The 22,022-nt window shown below is 37.6% G+C and overlaps 1 protein-coding gene across 2 annotated transcripts in view; it reads right to left on the minus strand.

The window, feature by feature from the left end:
* The window catches only part of LOC126871147 (uncharacterized), a 222,338-nt gene that overhangs the window by 145,568 nt on the left and 54,748 nt on the right, over positions 1-22,022 (minus strand). Inside the window, exon 1 of one of the 2 annotated variants that reach the window (XM_050629615.1) lies at positions 407-782. The exons of the other annotated variant lie outside the window; for it this stretch is intronic. Coding sequence (XP_050485572.1) covers positions 407-446 — 40 coding nt within the window. The 5' untranslated portion in view covers positions 447-782. Of the gene's footprint in view, positions 1-406; positions 783-22,022 lie in introns of those variants that run through there. 2 annotated transcript variants of the gene reach the window in all.

The following is a 22,022-nucleotide window of genomic DNA, read 5'->3' on the forward strand; positions in this document are numbered from 1 at the left end:
TCTAATTGTAAGAGTCTAAACTATTACCGCGGCCCTCTTGCACAATCGAACTAATATTGTTAGTAAAATTTAACAAGTTAAATGTTACAACTTACCGGTATCAAGAAATACCCTTAAAAAACAATGTTAAGTTTCTTAATAAACAAAAATGAGCTCTGATAAGTTACAATCATTCGATTATTTTATCAAATGCAAAATTTCAAGATTGGAAAAGTGAAGTCTATAAGCGACAACGTGTAACTTGTCGATATATTGATATTATCAGTCAGGAAATTATCGTGCGAAGACGACTTATCGATTAACAAATTTTTATGTTAAATTTTACAACATCCTTGACCCGAACGTTTGTCCCATTCAAAATTTAAGCTTGTTATACTCAGCACACGTATTTTTTTATTGCACGTACCAAGTATGTTCGAGTAACTCCATAAACGTTGTCCGATCATAATCAAGGGCCACGAGCTTCCTCTGTAATGTCGTAACGGTGACCCGGGACATTTCACGGCGACACGCGTGACAATTGTTCACGTGTTGAAATCACACATAATCCACGTCGGAACCGTGTCGAACAAGGTCGTGGCAGAGTCGTGTGTCGCAAAGCCGACGTACCTAACTGCATTCTTGGCCCGCGAGCGCGTAATTCACTCGGCAGGCAATTACCAACGGACGACGTCCACCTTCGGATTTATCGAAATTGGAACACGCTGCGAGCGATAATAAGGAGAAACCAACCGGATGAACCCTGCAGCTTGTCGCCGCGAGTTAACAGGATTACGGACGAGCGCAATTAATGGCCGTACTGAATAATCGATGCGACGCCTGCGCATCATCGCGAAAATAAACCGTGTCGCTCGATCCGACTTGCCGCCATTTACGATCTCTCGCTGCGTTTACGGCTGGCTTTACGAGAATGATTATGCTTTCCTTGCTTTTGCCTTTTTTAGCGAAATAAAATGTCTAATTAAATAAGCTGAAAATGGTGTAGAGGAAGGCAGGTTGATATTATCGGAGATTTCTTACTTGGTATGTTACGCGTTCTTAGCAGCATTTCAGATTATTTGATTTTGTTATTGGTCGAACCACGGAGGGAAATCCACGCCATAAGTATATCTGTAACGAAACACGATGCTCGTTCTTACCTGAAACAGAAAATAGTTTCCCATTAAGTTGGAAACTCTCACTGCCGATTTACATCTCTCTATTCTTAAGTATTATTTGCTATGTACAGTTACATAACATGATTGTTCCTTATTTATGAAATAATACGACCCCTGATACTTTTAACTGAAAAGTAATTACAAAAGGCTATCAGATATTTGATATTCTTTATTTCGTTAAAATTCACAACTCGTAACTTCTCCCATATGGGACAGATATCCGAGGAATGCGAGCAAAAATTAACACACAATTTCCCTCAGCGGAACGTTTCCCGCGCGAGATCCTATTCTCCTTGATGCCGAGTCTCTCTTTCTCCCGTACATTTCTACGGTTGCGTAATCTAATATGTACTAGAAAAAAACGGTTCTCTCGTACGCATACGAAACGCAGTTGATCACCGTGAGACTGGGCAAAACGCCAGAGATAGGAATAAAATCCAACAACCTTCTCAGGGGTCGTTTTCTCGATACTCGACCAATGTTCGAGATTGTTAATCCGATTTTTCTGCGTCTTCTCTCTACGGTACGAGCCGAGCGGAGCTCCGATCGATCGTAGTCTCGAACCGAGTCAAGGTATCGAGTTTCAACGTATACAACGCCGCGTACTGTGAGACAACTGGGCGTGTGATGTACCGGGGTCGTTTCGGTTGGCGAGTAATGCGACTGCCCGCCATTAAACAAGATATACGCGGCTACGACCGGTTGGATTTCGTATGTTAATTTGATGGTGACGACACTTTGAGGAACGACGCGACGGTCGTCCGGCTGTGTGTTTCGTCGGATCGTCAAAGACGGCCCCAGGGATCCCCCATCGCACTCTCGTGTGTCTCCGAACAATTCGTTCATCGATCATATGGAAATTAGACCTTAACACGAACCTTTATTCAGGTGTCCACAGAGGAAACTAACCGTGTTATGAGAGTCATAACTTTTTGGAATAAGAAATTGATGAATGTAAAAATGAATAAAGGGGATTTAACACTAATCTTGCCAGGTTCGATCAAATGATCGGTTTCAAAATTTAATGTAAAGTTGTACATTCATTGTTATTTCTTTTCTTCATCTAGCTTTATGTAAATTCTTATATTATCTGATTGATCGATTTCTCAATTTTTACTGATATAAGAATTTACCTAAAGTTGGATGAACAAAAGAGACGACGAACGTACAATCTTTAATTAAATTTTGTAACCGGGCTTGATTAGTATTAAAGAGTAACTCTTTTAATCGGATTTACATAATGAAGATAATGATGAGAAATAGTTTTGGAATTGATTGGGGAAATTGGGAAAGATTTTGGAAGCAACTTTGTCGAATTAAGTGCGTAATAAGAAGTAAAATTTAGTTATTTAAGAGTAAATTTTAACAATGGAAAATTAAAATGTAGGTAGAATATAAAAGAAGGGAGAGTGTAATTTGAACACTTTATCCCAATTTTATACTTCTATTGGGCACAAAGTTTGCCAATTCAAATGCATATTGGATTTCAAATAAATCGTAACTTTTATTTATAAACCTAAATATAAAAAGTGATATGGACTTCAACATAGAGGTTCACTTAGGTAGGAAACCGATTTAAGGACAATTTCCAGATCTTATTTAAGATTTTCTTAATTCTCTTAATTATAGATATTCTTTCCATGAACATTATCTAACATCACGAATAACTTATAATGACCCAAAATATCTCTCGTATAGTAACATAAAAATTATACTTACCGTTTCTGTTATCTATCATACCACGTATATTAATTTGATAACACTGACATTATAAGAAAGGCCGACTATCCCGCTGTATATTTCGTTGAGACGTCAAGCGTGCCCCCGGGAGTGTGTATTGTAATATTTGTAATACGCCTTCTCCGTTTCGTAGCTTCATGGCTTATGGGTTCGTCGATCATGCGTGTATAACCGCCGCAGCACAATTCCCATATCTTACACAGCGAAATCTCTTGTATAGCAAGAGATATTACAGTTATAAAAGTATTTATACTTATTATTGACGTGCACGATGAACACAACGATGGCGAAGCAAGGTGTTGTTGATGGGGTATTCAAGAGCGCGCTTATGTGCTCGAATAATGTATTTATGTGCCATTGAAATATGAAACAAAGAACCTTCCATCATTTCGAACGGTGGAAAAAGGGAAAAAATTTCAAAGGAAGGCTATGAAATTAAAACATAAAAATAAATTTCTCGAAAAATATTGATATAAAAAAGTTCAATGGGCCGATTTTTAGCGCCTATTATATATCTGAAAGAACTATTCATACAGTATATTAATTTTTTACTAAGCATATGTAATATCGTAAAGTAATTTGAATTAGAGATCGGTTGAAATTAGAAAAAATCGTCGTCTTTCTGTGGTTCGTTTACATTTAAGAGCGCCTATGTAACTAAAGTCACCTAGTTCTTACAGAGATATGAGAGAAACAATAAACAACGTTAGAGCAGAAGGACGGTTTCGTGTTTCAACGGGGGATGACCGAGAGGTCAGAGTATGCGAGTCGAAAAGTGTGTGTGTTGCGAGAGTCAGAGTTGATCGAGACATCGAAGAGTAGAGTTGAGAGAATTGATCGAGTTGTGAGTGTTGCTAGTGAGAGAGAGAGAGAGAGAGAGAGAGAGAGAGAGAGTGTTAGATTCGTTGTGACGAGAGTTGCCAAATAACTGTAAAGTTATTTGAGATAGATACGAATATCGCATTTAGTTTCAGTTAAACAAACATGTATATTCAATTTATTATGAATACATTGTAAGTAATCAGGGAAAAATTTATATCTTAATTTCCACGATACTACATATATATATATGTCGGAGATGAAAGAACATCGGAGTCTTTGGAATTTTGATTAATCCCGCAACATTATAACTTAGAGTCTACTATAGCTGTAATTAAACAATTGTAGTTATTCAATCCAATTGTAATTGTTCGAGAGTTGTGATAATGAGCTTGGGCACGAGGCGACAGCCAGTCGCCGAACATAGCCGCGGTCACGGGATGAACGCCTTGTCTAACAAAGGCATGGAATAATTCTATAGCTCTTAGTTGAAAGCTATAGTTATAGTTATAGAAAGCTATAGTTGAAAAGGAAATAGTTGTAACACTCGACAGTAAACATTCCAACGGTCTCTGTCCCGTAGCTCGCCACACGCAGACCCTATTCTTCGAGTAAGACGATTGTCAGATGTCGATGCGTCTCCGCGGTACATGTTCGGCTAGCCCGAGGGCCCGTTATAAATCTTAAGATTTAGCCAACTAAAGTCCTTCAAACGGACAAACAGTCTTTGTCTCAACTACGGGAAAATAGGGGAGACCTGTTTTTCAACGAGCGGCGTCTCCCACTAGCAACTTTCCCTCGAGGGCGGCTAGCATCTTTTTCTAACCACCGATATGGAGATTGACCAATTAGCAGCAACGCCAATTTCCCTTTCTGAACGAAGGCTTTTCTCGACGAATTCGATGATCTCGTGTCCTTAGACACACCCCATTATAGCTTTCCTCTGTGGCATCATCGGGACGGGAAAGACATTCTCGCTCGCGATCTCATCGATGAAAAGAGTAACCCCTTACGACCGGTGAATATTACGCGTCCGACTTAGATTTTGTGAGTACGTTCATCTATCATCCCGTCGACCGCGGATTCGTTATTGAACCTAGGATCATTGTCATTAGTTTCTCGAGTACCTAACTACTACGGTTACTTGTCCGGTTCTATAACAATCGTACTTGCACTAGTCAATGTCTTCTCTATTGCATAACTACAACGTGTAACCCAAACGAAGATTCGTTTCACGCCCCTAACCCTAATTCTAATGTAAACCCGACATATATGTTTGCAATACAATCTTGTAGCTATCTTGTTGCTTCTACATACATCTTCAGTTTGGTTTAAAATTTTACCGATTTAGTATTGCAATGCTATATCGTTATAACGCTAATGAAACCTCAAAATGTCTTGCATAACACATACTATATACACGTAGAAGTTTTCCATGGTGAGTGTTTAAATACTCCCGCGAGCCACTATCGGGCTATAAAATATGTAAAACCTGTATACTTTTGATACATAACAACGATGTTTTACCGCACGAACTACCAATTTGAATATTCAACGTCTGTTAACTTGTAACTCTCGATACACGGTGCACGCAAACTCATTCTTCCGTGCTCATAAACAATTCAATCATACCCGCACGCATACCTGACCTTATGGATTCGATTGTTCCTTTCTCACGACTGAGTACTCCTTCAGATATACATACACGAGTATGTATATTGCATATGTTCTGGACAACACACGAATGACAGATACAAGTTTCGTTACTTAACCAACGATATCGTCGAGGAAGGAATAAAAAATGCGCTCGTACCGTTACCAAATCGAACGAGCTCTTAATACCTCGTAAAAAGGATAAATAAAACCATAACGCACTTAATAGTTACGCAAACGCATCATAGATTTACGATTTGCTCTGCCTCGCAGAAAATAAAAGGTTTCTCGGAAACGTCGCATTGGAATTCTCGATGGCACGAACCAATAAGAAATTCACATGTTTCACAATGCAATTATTACATAGGTATTTTGTCGAAGAATCTTTTTGTTTCAACTTTCACGAAATTGCTACCGTTACAAGAAAGAATTAATTGTTCTGAATTTTACCTTGGAATTTTTCTTTTTTAATACTGTCTTATTGTCGATTAACAACCGTGTCAAGAAGATTTACTTGGAGCTCATAATTCTTGTAAATCTAGAATAATGAAACTCCGTTATCGGTTGGGAAAAAGGCATTGATTAACATAGAAATTACTTTGATCCGATGTACATATGTTATGAGGATTTAATTATGCAAATACATGCAGCATATATATGATTAAAATCTTATTTAGAGAAACGACAATTTATATGCAGTAAACTAACATTTTGCGCTTTATAATCTCAAAAATGTTTGAATTATCAAACGATTATACATTTACATATTTGAAGAATCACATGGTGTTTTAATGTACACCTATAAAGAATAGTAATAGCAAAAGGTAACGGCGGATAAATTATGTAAATTGTTAGTTGCATTCAGAGATAATGATACAGAATGCGTCGAATATGTTTAATCGAATTAGTAATCGTTCGAGAATACGATAAGTGGCAATGTAATTAATACATGCAATTTTCATTACTTAATTCGAGTGTTACTCGAGCAAAGTGAGAGAGCGCACACTCGGTAAATTACCCGTCGCTTACACTCTGAATGTCAGCAATTTACAACAAGGATAATACGATATTAAGCGTCCTCAAGCGTATCACTAAACGGAAATAATTATAGACCGTATATCTATAAAATATGGTAATAAACTTGTTAAAATAGACGACTTTTATCGTCTCCGCGCGATAAAACTATAACGATTCTCTGTGAAAAAAAGAACCGAAGGTCAAAATTACGTTGAAATCGTATGCAAGAAAGTTATTCGCGTTCTACGAGTCCAAGGTTTCCGTATCGAGGAAGCGATTAGCTTAACTGTGAGAAATCCTTTCCCTATTCAGAATACCAAGTATTGTCACGTACGAAGATCAACTGGAATAAATGCGGTTAATCGTTATCCTGTTGCGAAAGCCCAATGACAATTGATAGACAGATTGAATAATAGATACACATCGCAGCCTTGATTGTCTTGCACAATAATTTACCGAGTAATAATATTATTAAATTAACAAGCTACAAGTTGCAGCTTAGAAACTTCTTCTTTACAATTTTATAATTTTACGACTTGGAACAGGATCATTAGACGAATTGTCATTTGTAAAATTTACTTAAAAATTTAATTTCTTTTATTATATTACTGCTATACAAGAAAATTTATTAATACTTGTAGCTAGGAACTTGTCAAATTTACTAACGATATTAGTTTAATTGTGCAAGGAAGCTGTTGTAATAAATTTATGGTAAAAATGTTAGTTTATTTGCGTGCTATGTTCTGTGCGATATCCAGAATAGATAATAAAATATATCGCTTATAGTAACGCACACAGAGTAAATATTCGAAGTTTTTCGACTAGATAGGGGAATTGTGATGAACATGGATACTCCCTTGCCGATAATGTTAGTGGTGTCCGAAACGTAAAGAGAGAGGCACGCTTGGTAGCAGTTTGTTTCACAAATCACCTGGCCAGCGAGGGTCACGTTCACGTACACACGTGCGAGCGTGCGTTCCACCTTCCATCTACGACGTTTTATCTTTCCTAGGCGATTTATGCCTGTGAGTCCCTCTCTAACATCGTCTCCTAGACAGCTTGTACAAGCACTACGCCTCTCAGCGGCTTCTCAAAGGCCACCGAATCCCGCTACGCTGCTTACTTTACGAGTTAGAATCATGGGAGGCGATATTTTCAAAACGAATGTTTCACTCGCACCGGACCAGCTATGGGACGCCCCGAATCTCTCATTTTTTGGATGGAAAAAAATGCTGCGCTCGGTAGCAGTGTTAGCGACAAGATAGACAACAAATTTATAATATTAACGCTACATCCTTTGTTCACTTTGAAATATTATACAGTTGCAACTAAATTTTGGAATATTTAAATTTCTTAGTATTTAATCATTCGAATTCTCAGACTTTCAAGTCTTTATATTTAATTATTTAGCGTCCCATTCAAAGAAGACTATTAAAATCTGAGAGAGTGAGATCACTCGTGCAATCGGTCATCTCACAGACCCTCGAACTACCTTCAAATGACCCCAACTGCCAAAACCTAGGAACAGTCGGACAAATCAGGTAATGTTATCTACAATGACAAATGGTCCCGTCAGAAATTCACAGTATATGATACCATCTGACCTGTACGTTCTTAAAGTTTCATTAAGGTTGCACCGCGATCCATCATCCAGACTATCGAACTTTCCAATCAACAGCATCGTTAAAAATCCTACTATAAAATATCTAATAAATCGTAAGATTACCTTAACGTTTGGAAACTTGAACAAAACGCACGTTTCGCGAACGTAACGTTAGCTTACGCAACGCGAGCAATGGAAAAGATTTGAAAGCCAAAGAGAATAGGGACAGAAGCGTGGATATCTGCATAGAAAGAGTGCGTAAACCGCGGATTGTGTACGATTCAATAGGCTATTTCCTACCAAACATAAACGAACATACGAACGCAAATGTTTTACGATCGAGTTCGCTTGTCAGAAGTCCGCAACTTTTATGACGATTCGCAACATCCCGGTGCTCTTTGTTCATTGTTCTAACCACGCCTTCGACACAAAGGAGGAATAAATTTCGTAAGATCTTATCCGACAACATTGAATATCGCCGATCTATACCGAAAATACTGTTCGATCGATCAAGGTTAAATTAGAATAGCGAAATATACTTTCGAATTGCGCTATATTATATTATATATATTATTATTTATATATTATTATATTATATTATAATATAACAAAAATTCTTCAAGATAAATACACGAAAATCGATCATCCGTCGCGCTTAATGAAATCCAAATTGTCTCATGGAAATTTCTCAGCAAGACCACTAATAATAGAGAATGATCGACGTAATTACACGCTGGATTTAAGGAAAGAAAGTAATTTATTTGTACTGTCTAATCGGCCTTGTTTCATGATGGCACTCGCAGACTTTAATCGCACTAAAATCGCAACTGTTATATTCGTTCTTTTTACTCTGGCGCCGGTCGATTTACGGGAGAGGTGAAATCAGAGCATCGCGTGTAGAAAGCTAATTTCCTTCAAATTATATTCCCATTATGCCGATTAAAGTTGATATTGCAACATATTTCTATTATAACTCTGAATTCTGCAGTTTCATCTTTAATAATCTCCCCGATCTTCGATTATATTAGACCAGGACTCTCTTGTACAATAACCTACCAACCAGTAATATTCCTAAATTGACAAGTTAGAAATCACAGATTATGAATCTTTCTCTTCTAATCTCACAACTTTCTTTCAAATACAATCAATTTTATGATTTACGATTACAATCAACTATTTTGTAATTTCTAAAATTGTGACCTGTCGAATCTCTTTTTTACTAAACGTTGCTAACTAGATCCATGATCGAACTAAATTTCGTATCATTTAGTAGTACTTTCATACGACGATAAAAATTTCATACCGTGAAAATAAAACGCGGAGCCTGATACAAAAAAAAAAAAAAAGAACAGGTTCGTTAAAAAGTAAAGATATTTGCAAATATTTTCTGTAGCCATTGTGTGTGAGTACTTGAGACGCGAAGAATAACGTAACGCTGACAGACATCGACAGACAGGGACACGGTTGTCGAACCTTCATCGCGGAGACGCCAAGGTCGGGATAGGACAAGCTGTCGGTTTTTCAGTTGGCTCACCGTACAGCCGGCGACACACTTACGAGACGTTGACCTCGCGACTGGCTCCGTAAACACGGTGAATATCTTCATTTGCGTGTTTGTAGGCGTCCACGATGCCCGTATGCACGCGGAATAAGTGGGCAGCTGCAACGGCGCACAGCTCGAATACTATCTGGGTAACCCGGTCCCAGAAACTCGTTCCGCCCTTCCGTGGACCACGTTCGACCGTGTAAAACCCGTGTTCGCCCGGTCAGGAAGCGAACACATCCAAATTCTTTCTCTCTACGTAGCGACAGCTGAGCTCCTCCACGCAGGAACAGGAACTGTAATCGATACGGTGGTTACGTTCACCAAGATACTCGCGTGTCTTCGATACTCTCTGAGATAATTCTCGTAAGAAATAAGGATGTTATGGGTAATTTATTGGTGGATTATTACGATCGTGGAACTTCGCTGCTGGATTTCATCAAAATACTGAAATTCGTAAAAAAAACTATTTACGTTGTGAAGCTGCTTCAGCCCATTAAGCATCAAGCGGTAGTTTATCATAATGTTATATGTAGTTCGACTTTCTTAAATTTCATAAAATTGTGAGAGAAGGTGACAGTAATAACGAGGAAAATGGTATTGAGAAAATTCTTGGAATTTCTTTTTAAGAATTTTCGTAAAAATTCTTTATATTGAATTATGTTTTTAAGGTGTTTGATGAAATCTCAAAGCATAATTTTAGTTTTGGTTCTATATATAATACGAGTTTATTCATTAATATCTACATATACCGTATATTGTAAGGTTAAAACGGAACGAGGAATTCGTAGGACGAAACGAATAAAAAGTAGTTGGCGACTTGCTCATTTTATGTGGGTCACCCGGTTCCAAAACTTGTCTCGTCCTTTTAAGGATCTTCCAAGTCCAGTTTCGTCGAATTCTGCAGGAAGCAGCGAAATGTCACGCGACGAGATTCTTTTCGAACCAATGTCACTGTTCTTGTAACGAGTCAACACTCGCGAAAGAATTATAAAATTGCACACGTAGTAAATACCGTGCGAGTAGTATTTTTTTATGTGCAAACGTAACATAGTCTTAAAAGTATTTATTTGCAAAGCGTGTTAGCGTCGAAGCAATAATAATATAATAACACGACACCGGATACCATTGACCCAGATATATTCTACAGTGATTTGCCTGATCTATTAGCACAATAAATCATCAAGGTACGATTATTACCGTTTCAAAGAGTTTGGTTCACCTGCTAATAGCGGTCTGAGGCTAACACGAAGGTTTCGTAAACGAACCTTAACGCCCCCGTTCGAATTGTAAACTGGTACGTTGCCTTTGTTCCAGACTTCTCTCTTGCAACCGGCTACAAATAGCCGTTAATGGTACTCATTTCGAACAATTGTTAAACGCAGAAAGATCAAAGACAAAAGTCACATACGAGTACACAGTGAAATTCGAGTCTCATTGTGTGGTACAGAAAATGCTGCCGTGATTGAGCATATACGGACAAGAATAGAAACAACGCACTTGTAGCCACTAGTGGCGAACCTATTAAATTAGATTGGGTCACTGATAATGGTACCAATGCCGGTTAGACGGTGCTGTAATTATTTCGCGACACTAGTACCGTTGCTGGTTACAGTTAAATAACATCTACTCGAGTTTAACGATAATTTAATTTTCGATGTGTAAACTGGTAGATAATTATAAGATTAAGAAGTTTTATGTAAATTTGATTTTTCTGAACGTAACTAAAGAAATGAGAGAGAAATAAAAATTTGTTTCGTCTTTCCTTATTTCGTATATTTATACGGATACTTTTCAATATTATATAAAATTGATTAAACATTCTAATCAGCATTATATCTTTTCTGCGAATTGAAGGAAGAGCATGTGTCAGATGACACATTTGACATCGATTCAGATCAAACAAACTGTCTTATTAACATTCAACTTTCTCAATCAGTCAGTTCAAAGATAAATTCACTTGCATTCTTTGTGTCTTTGATCCAAACTGATATTTTAATTAAATTCTATATTTCATGTGACGCTCTCGCTGTATAAAAAACAAGACTTTAAAGACAAGAACCGTCACAAAGAGTCTTTTAAGTAAACAGACTCGATAAATATAAAATAAGTAATTCGTGTTGGTTATCAATTTAATTCTTTATTTTTTAGTTACAAACTCGAAAATCATTGAATCACAGCTTCGACTCAGTCTTTTAAAAACGATCAACTACCTGACCGACCAAAAAATCGGAGATCCCAATGTAACTCGATAACAGGGGATTCTTAACGTATTAACTTGTTCTCGATATAGATACGATATCGGTATTGGAGAGCGGAAAATGATAACGGCGGAGTTCTCGAATCGTGTCGATCGTGTCCCGCAAACCATCTGTGCACTTTCTCCGCTACGATCGGCGGGAACACAGGGAGATCTAGATTCCGACAAACGGAGAACGTGAACTTTCGAATGCGTAGGTTACCTCTTGTGTCACCTTTCAGGATCATTACCTCCGATGTCGTGAAGTCGAGAGTCCGCCTGCGTGGTTCTCCACGGAACATTCTCCAATGTGCCATTAATTGAGTTCTCGGAGTTCTTGTGAATGCTATGTGAAAGATCGTGGCATAATTCTCCTTTCGCTTAGTTGCCAACCGATCGACTTTCATCACGAGTAGAATACTAATATCTATGTAAATTTATATTTTTACGATGTGGATTAAGGAAGTAGAGGCTAGATAGTCACCGTGCCAGAAGTTTAAAATCAATACGTGTTTTACAGCATTGAATAATTTGAGAAAAGCTCAGCTCAGAATTCTATCGATCTAGAAAATTCTTTTCTTAAAAATCTATCAAAATATGGAAAATTATCATTGAACTCTAAGAATTTAGAAAGAGAACAGTTGAAAATTTTGATAGATCGGAGAACTTTTTTCTAAAAGATTCGTCGAGCTTGGAAAATTATTATTGACATTAACGGCATTCATTTCTAATTAATCGTAAAATTACCAGGAAATTCGCTATAGACACATCTAGAGGAACGATTCCAAATTTTTGATCAACGGTGTATTTTATCCTTTAAATATCACTTTGGATATTTTGTATATTTCTACATATTTACATTTCCCACAAATACACAGACATCCGTAATTTATTCGCGAGAATCGTGAGTATTCACGATATGAAATCGAAAACTGTGTCACAGTTTTAGAAAGTCTGAACGTAATATGGGCGACCGTTCTACCCTTGGTTGCGGTTCTTCTTCGAAAGGATGAGTCGAGTCGAAAGGGGAATCCTCATCGAAGAGAAAGTGCACGTTTGCTTATTAAATATTTCATACGCGTCGTAATTATTAACTCGCTTACGAACCTCTTCTTACGTAAAGGCTAACAATTTCAGCGAGAGAGGATCTGAAAGAGAATATATATCTCGACAGATCGATCGGTTAGATAAACTGGCTGGAGATTGTTCAATTCCGTACGTAACAAAGTAACTACACCGTAAATAACTTCACTGGCAAGAGATGCGCTCGTTCGTTTATTTGGTCAGACGAAAGATACTTGGAATTGATACGATAAAAGATCAGTATACTTCTCGTTTCTAAGTTTTTCCTTGGTAAAACGTTTCTTACTTTATTTATAACGATGTAGAATTATTTTTTCGAAAGAACAAATTTTTACGACGAGAAGCAAGAAGTGTCTAGAAACGACAGTCGTAAAACGAATTGTTAACGGCGTGAGAAGGAAGAGTGAACTAGAAAAGAAGGTATAAAGACGAAGGGAAGCAGAAATTATTTGACAGCCGGGTTCCACTGGCCAACTAATCTAAATAAAATAAATGACAGCGGAAAAACATGCAAAGGGTGTTTCTCTAAGCTGATCTACCACACGTCTTCATTGGTTTCGTTTCTGCGAATTTTTGTTCCTTTTTCGACTCTTCATTCTGCCTACTAAACGCAACCGTAGAAGCACTCTATACTTGGCTTGATATCCATCCTTGTAAAATGGCATCGCTGATATTAAAAGGTAGGAGATACTCATCAAAGTATAAAGTAACCAACCTTTATAAAGTTTGTTTCTAAAAAAAAGGGGGGGAAATTCTTCGACGGATAAAAATGTAAAAAACGAGATCAGCATGATGCAAATAATCAGTTCGTAAGGAGACTGTTTGAGTTCTTCTATTGATTTTCAGAGACCAGAATTTAGATCGTATAACATTATAAAGATGCTTCAACCTTCCAGAGTAGAATTGAAAAAATCTTAATTAAAAATCTGATGATAGTATATTCTATTGCCAAAAAATTCTAAATAATACATGCAGTCCTGTATCTACATACGTAAAATACAATATCAGAGAAACCGCTACAATGAATAAACAATCAAGCCAAAGGAACAAGAACGAACTAAGGTATCTGTTAGCAGAAACAGATTAGATCATCGAAGCAACCCATATAAGACCGCGCACCCTACAAGGGTCAGAAAAGGAACAAATTTAGACATTCCAATTTACATTCTAAAAACTGAAAAAAGAAATCCTCAGCAATATATTTGGCGAAGCGAGCCGAAGAAGATATTTCCTGCGTAAAATGGAAGTGACTATACTTCGTCGCTCCTGTTTCGAATTCGATTCCCACCGTTATAATTTCACCTGAGGGCGAGAAGATGATGCAAGTCTATTAACCGAATTTATAGAGGGCTTCGAGGAATCGAAATGCAATTTCGAGCGTCCTCCCGCAGCGTAGGACGTGGTAGAAACTCCCTGTATCGGCTCTAAGAAAGGCACGAGATACAAGGGAGCAGAGAAACGGTAGATGGAAAAAGAAAGGAACTCAAGGAGCCAAGCAGATAGGAAGAAAAGGAAGGACGGAGGTTCTAGGAACCGTCGTGCTCGCGCATCTTCATTATCCTCGTTCAGGGCCTAAGGGCATCCGTGTATACAACGGTAGAACCGTGCTTGGACTCGATCAATTAGCGTACAGACTTCGTGATCCGAAAGCGCAAAAACGAGCAAACGAAGATACACGTGCAGATGCACTTTCCGCTTATGAAAGTAGCGAACGCTGTGCAGTCCCTTCTCCCTCGTTTCGCTAACGAACCCGTGTCGCGATACCTCGCGAAACGGTTTCCTAACTTCCAATAAATTTCTACATGGAGATCTACCGGTTACGGATTTGATTTATATCAACGTTACTTTCCGTATACCAAGAGAATCGAGCACTCGAAAATGCTAACGTTTCGTTCCTAATTATTTTTGTTTTATTACGAAAAGAGGCAGAAGAAGTTTAAGTCTTTTTATTGAAGTAATTGAGATCTCCGTATAGAGATTATTTCACAATAGGTCGTACATTATACGTAATGAAACAAATTACAAAAGAGAGAGAGAGAGAGAGAGAATCAAATTTTGATGAAATATCTTCATCTAAAAAGGCCAACCAGCTCGCTACGGAAGTTACTTTCTTTATAGTTCTCGTTAAACATGTCATTGCGTAATTACGGTTAAGAAAATCAAAACATCGGCTATTTTTAGACAACGTGTAAAAAATGAGCGTAATTACACGAATACGACACACGAGAGAACAATTAACCACGCGACGAAAGAATCGGCGCACATCATTTCAACCGATCTACGCGTTTGTTAAGTGAAATGAGTCACGAATTCAGGTGTTCACCTGAAAACATACGGTGTATTCAGTAGTTGACACACGTTGACGAGTAATGCGGCACGATGACAAGCGACTATGACAAAGAATGTCCTCGTACCACATATGCATACTAAAGAAAAAACATATTTTCGTTCATAATAATTGGTTGGTAACGCCAATAGCGTAATGTAGCTAATGACTTTTTCTTTAAGTAATTATTAAACTGTGAATATTTATTCATTCATAAAAAATTAAATGACGCCAAAATGCATAGAATATACATGAACATATTAAATATCCAAAATAAAATATTCGACGTGATACTTAATAGGTGAAACAAATCTCTACTTAGGTCCTACTTTTATAATTATTTTACTGAAAATATAAGTTTGCATAAATATATATCCACAGACCAGTAATGATAGAGATTGTAATTCACTAGCGTATATAGCAATAAAACATTAACAAAACAATAATGTAGACAGTTATACCAAAAGTCGGGACACACTAATGACACAGTGCCAAGGCAACAGAGAAACACCGCCCAAGTAACAATGGATACAGTCATATTAATAATCTCCAGCTAGCTCAAGAAAATATAATAGCACAGGGCTAACAATAAGAACATAACAAATTACTTGGAGATCCTGATGTACAAGTCGAACAACTCTTGGGGCGTGGGACGAAGCATAATCAAGTTATGAACGCAAATGTTACGATCGCAGATTCGAATGACTCGGTCAAGAATGATGCAGAGCACACAGACCTAGATAGAATTAGCCCTAAGGGCCGAGGTACCAGTCTGGGGCGTACTCCGACTGTGAGTCGAGGGATCCGACAAAAGCCTATCCTTCGAATCGAGAGACCCACTCTGGACCAGCCATCTAGGACCTGAGGCGATTGTGCAGTCATGGTGTCTGGCAACCTCTGACCTCTTGGTCCGGATTGAGTGTCTCGACCCTAGGGTTGGTCCTGTTCAAGTATCTGGTCTCACGACTGATCCTGGGCGGATTTCCGTACTTAGAATTGGCACTGGTTGAATCTTTGGTTGCGGAATTTGTCTTGACCAAGTTCATGGATTCAATTTATGTAACTCTTGAAATTTGAATAACCTTCGCTTGCTACTGCTGAGTCATAGGAAACTGATAAAGGGATAATAGTCGAAGATCACAGGTAAAGAATATAATAAACAATTTTAAAATTCAGTAATCAATTCCATGTTAGCATAATTTTCCTTTTATATATACATATATCCATTTTTATATCTTATTGATCATTCCAGAAATAATTCTTCGCTCGATTGTGTTTCTAAAATTTTATACATTTACCAGCTATCTTCAGAAAGCTTGTATTTGTGAATCTAACGAGTTGTTCTGTATTTTACACTGCGAAACATGCCACGTTAAATAAAATCATGCTCAATAATATGAATCCAGAATTGAATTTTTCGATGTAGGAGTACCAATGCTACGTTTCTAAGTGAACAAAGTCCAACGTATAAAAATGTGGTCCGCATTGCATTAATGCTTTCAATAATTAAGCTGACTTTAATCTTTGATCAAATCTTAACGATACCGTTAAGACTTACGATACTGTTATGATCATAAGACAATAGACATCATAGTTATTTGTATCAACACCATATCGATATAATTATCGACACACGTTATTAACTATTATTTACGCTATCATTAGAAAGTGCCCATACGTGTTTAACGCCCGTTTCCATGCACCATATTCGATCTTAAATCAATCAATTCATCGCGTTGGCTTTACAGCTTTGGCTTTGCAGCATTAGCTTTAGCAACGTCTCGTGCGTCGCAATAAGATATCGATCCAGAAAACGTGGGTGTATTAACAGCACGGTCGCATGGTAATGGAACCGTTCAAAGTCAATTGCCCGTTTCTACAAACAGCTAGATGCAATTCTTATTACCGGCACGCGTGCACGCCAGACAAGCGCGATCAGTGGACGAAGTTTAATGCTGCTCCGATCACAGACGATTTCATAACCGTGACCACCTTACGGTAACGCGGTTGGTGACTTCGACGCTCGCACAAGCGCTGCTTTTCTCACTGCACACCGTCGAGTTTCATCTTCACTGAGAATTATTAAAACTTTAAATTTACGACAATCTATGGTAATTTGTCTCTGTCGGTGTCATATTTGGATGAAACAGTAGTAACGTTACAATTTTTATCCAAAATGACGCAGCTGGAAACTTCAACGCGAACAAAGGCACGATTTTGTCATGACAAATTTTCGAGCTTGATTTTCACTGGATTCTTCTTTCAGGTTAAGAAAGTTTATGATAATATGTCACCGTTGGTGTCATGTTCTTGTCAAAGGATAATATTATAAACTTTCTGTCCAAAGCAACGAGACGAAAATCACAATGTAAGTATAAGCGTAATCTTCTCGCTGGACACTGCCGAGTTTTATCTTCACTGAGAATTCAATCTTTAAATTTATAAACGTTCATGGTAATTTGATGGTGTCGTGTCTGTATGACACAATATCTGGCCAATTATGACATAATAACGGGACTCTTCAATGTGGATACAAGCGCGATGTTTTCATGGTAGATCGACCAACTCGATCTTCATCGTGTTCAGTTTTTCAGTTCAAAAAGATACATGGATATTCATTACTGTTCGTGTCATATTCGCGCAAAAGAATAATGATATTATACTTTTTCTGTTCAAATGTAAATGTAAGTGTTATATGAGGACGTTGAGAAATGTTATGACGAAGAATTGTTCATTGATGACGTGGCTATTGAAATACGACACGATTATTCCGCGATTTGTCATAACGATAACGAATTAAAGCTTCGAGTCGATCTGTGATTCCTTACCAATGACAGTTCTAAACCGTATAATTACGAATCGATAATGTCATCGAACCGATGACGAAGCAGGGAGTCGAGATTGGATGTATCACAATCGGTCGTTACCGATACTGATTTTCAATCATTTACTATGCAACTGCGACAATTAGAAGTTTCCGAATCGCCGAAATGATTATAGTTAGATTATAGTTCAAGATAATGGTGAACATCTCGTTAGTAGAGTAGAATTTCTTACCATTCTAAACTCTCCTTTACTCGAATTGTAAATTACTATTATTGTAATTATTATTATTTATAAATCTTCGCTAATTTAATTAGATTTGTAAAATATACGGTTATGAAATTCATATCCAAAGATTTAGTTTAATGTTAATGACCGTTTAACGGTTTCACAGCGAAAGCGAAAAGTTCGTTGAAGACAAGAAAATCATCGTTTTCTCTATTCTTTTCGATGATAATGGGGTGTACGGTATTTAGATGCATGAGTTATACCGTTAGGTAACGATATAATTATCGTGGACAACTAAGAGAAACTGAACCTTAAAAGTTTAACTTGGTTTATGATCCTGAAATTGCAAGGCACAGAAGAAAGTACTTTCGTTAACATCGTCTTTACGCTCACTGATTTCAGTTATGAACATGAGGGACCGTCGTGAAAGAACCGGCAAGAACTTAACTGTACTTTGTACCGAGAGAAAACGACGCTGGTATTATTCAGAAAAAAAAAGATTTCTGTTTTCTAGTTGATACAGCGTGACAGTCGAAATAAAGACGTACGCTATTCTGCAATGTAAGTACATTACTTATATAATCAGAGACGAACTGAATTCTAATTCGTAATATTCCGAAAGCGGATAACATTTATATTGTGCAACTTTTTTTACTTGAAGTTCCGAGTCTACTTACAGTTATTATATAACGGATGTCATCCTTGTATTTTTAAATTATTCCATGTCACGTTATATTTATGTTCATATTGTATATCATTTTGTGTTATCATAAATACATCGCATTTTGTCCTTTCAAATTCTTATTTACCAAAACATAACTTCCCAACTCATAAATTAAACGATTGTCTCTCCTATAAAAACTTCTACCAAAGAAATCAAAATGAAAAGTATATGAAAAAAACATAATATAAAAAGGAAAACAAGCTTCGATCCGTATATTTTACAGAAAATCATTCAAATTCCTAAAAATGCACTGTTAAACATTCTGATCATCTAAGAGGTAAACGAAGATAAATCGTCTTCTTAAATCACATGATCGAAAACATTCTTAACGTTGATGTCTAGATTGCAGATTTTTATGTTCAAATTCATATTTCTTTCCAGAATATAATTAAAAAGGCACAGATTCCATAGAAAGTTGTTTTATCTACCAAGTATTACAGAAAGTATCGTAAAGTATTTTGGGTATGCTATATATTTTCAAATTTCCTACAAATGCGTAAAAATCCACTGTCCAGTGACGTCCCTCAAATCCTCGATTTCTGCGCGTTTTCAAGCCCGCCTTTTTCTTAAGGACCTGAGAGATGAGCAGGATTGGAGCGCCGGTGCATGCGCGCATGCACATCGGTGCGCATATTCGCGGTGCATCGGTGCATACATGCGTGTCGGAGGAGCTGCAACGCTTGGCGGCGGTGTAACAGCGGGTCCGTAGGTGGCTTAGTGATCTCATGTTTCATATTTATACTCTCATCTGCATATTACGAGCGGGGTGTGCCTAGGTGGCTGCTAGCCGCTCTCGCATGCACTGACAGCTGGAATGCGCTGGATTAGATTGCCCAGAGCGTTTCTCTCATAACCTGCCGTGAATACGGTGTTCCTTACTCCCTGCGACAGCCATCCTTCCATGGAGAAAACGTTTTTTCAAATGACGGCCTCGATGATAAATCTATTTGATTTCGTTGTTGCTAGATTCTCTGTTGTATACGTACTCGTATGACCCTGGCAGAGTTTAGGTTACAGATCGGATAAGGGATGAAACTTTATCTTATCTCTAGAACAAAGGTTCAGCAGTTCAGCTCAAACATGCCTGAGACTTTTCATAGCGATGTAATTTTTCCTTTATTTGCGAAATAAATTGAAAGACCTACGTGTCGACCAAATTTTTAATTATCGTTAACCGCTTTCAGAAACCAGCCATATTTGGAAAAGAATGTCGGACAGTATCGAAATTTGAAATTACTCTTTCGAGAAAATGATAGACATTTAAACTGTTTAGAACTCGCATCGATCAAGTCTATAAATTGAGAAGTACAGATAAGTGATGGTGTTACAAACACTTAGAACGTATCATTATTTATGTTTCTTAAGTACCGAAGATTGATTATCTACTTACGTAACGAGATTAAGAAATTAATAAATGGTAGAGTTGATTACGAGTGCTTAGGTTTCTCAGAGATTCACATCTAGCTTAAATATCGGATTGCAGAGTCTGAACTCTCGGTGTACAAAGAATTCTTTCTATTTAGACGAACGAAGATTCTCGTGTGAGAAACGATTTCTCCAATTCGCGGATCGAAGAACGTTGATCGGGGAAAAACGCACAGCATTTCCCTATTTCTTACCTAAAGCATTACGTTACGCATCTCGGTTTCGTTTCTCGCGAATAACGATTAACCTGTTTAACCACAATTAACGGTACCGTGTCGGGTTTTCAATTAACAGTTGCTACAAGGGTAAGATTCAATCGTCACGCGACCGGATAGACTTCGCAGCCTTAAAGGGAATACAATGTCGAAAGGGGAAAGGAAGCGGGGGAGGAGAGAGAGATATCTTGCCGCAGTGTCTATGCTTGTTTAACGAATGAACGCGTATAGCGTGCAATTACATCGCAATTTGTCGCGACGATATTACCGCACGTTCATTGGACCACTTTTATCGCCTTGAATTTCAATGCCAATAAAGACAGCCGATGCCTGCTTCCGTATAATTCAGAGAACAAATTGGAAACATCCGTTTTCACAAAAATTAATAACGAGTGAACGTCGAAGATAATATCTCAACCGAGCATGCAAACTTTTAAGCAAGAAACAAATATTTAATTATGTAAACGCTATTTACGCAATCGTTACTGTTGTTTCAAAGTCATATTTACATGTGTTAATGACGATATTTCGTAACCACAAAATATACATGTATACATGTATCATACAAGTGATAATCAAGATAAAAATGAAAGTGATAGGATCTTAATACATCTGATTTTTTCATGCTACAGCAGTTGTATTAAATTATTAAACGAAAAGCAAACACCAATGCTCGTTCATAAGAAAATATATTGAACAAGAAGCAAATGCCAATGATTGTATATCCATCTGATTTGATTTTCTGTAATTACTTTCTATTTCATTCGACATTTCAATAGAAGGCTCGCCACGAAGACATTAGAACCGTATAGGTGGATACGACAAGGATTCGAAAGAAATGGACGATTTTTAAAAACATGACGCGTATTTGAATCGATACGTATTGGCAATCTTGTTACGTTTCTTCAATCATGTACCATCAAGACAAAATTTCACGATTAGCATTGAAACATCAGATAGAAAAAGAGCGCGACCGAATTCGTATTAGTGGCAGATCCAATTTCTGAATGCAAGAAACGATTGCATCTAGAAGAATCGTAAGAATATTATGGTCCACAAGCGACCGGTGCATAGACCACAACAATTTTTCTGTCGGACTCGTTGAACCGGAGTGAAATGTTACCTCTCCCTTGCTCGCTCCTCTCGCTTAACCGCGGTGTAATGTTACTACGTAAAGGTGCACTCCATAAAATCCCATAAAAGTTGCCGCAACTAGCCTTTCAGAACACTGGCACGGACGGAAAATATGGATTTTTATCTTGGGCCGCGACGTAACGCGTGCAGGAATTTTAAATATGGGGTGCACATGGGAGCGATAAATTTGCTCGAACGGCAACCTACGATATTGAACTTTATGCTAGCGATACGCACAAGAAACACAAGTTCGCTGCCAGTAAAAATTCCCTGTTCTGTTATGTTAACACTTT

Source organism: Bombus huntii, chromosome 11 (genome assembly GCF_024542735.1).
Source record: "Bombus huntii isolate Logan2020A chromosome 11, iyBomHunt1.1, whole genome shotgun sequence".
Taxonomy (NCBI): domain Eukaryota; kingdom Metazoa; phylum Arthropoda; class Insecta; order Hymenoptera; family Apidae; genus Bombus; species Bombus huntii.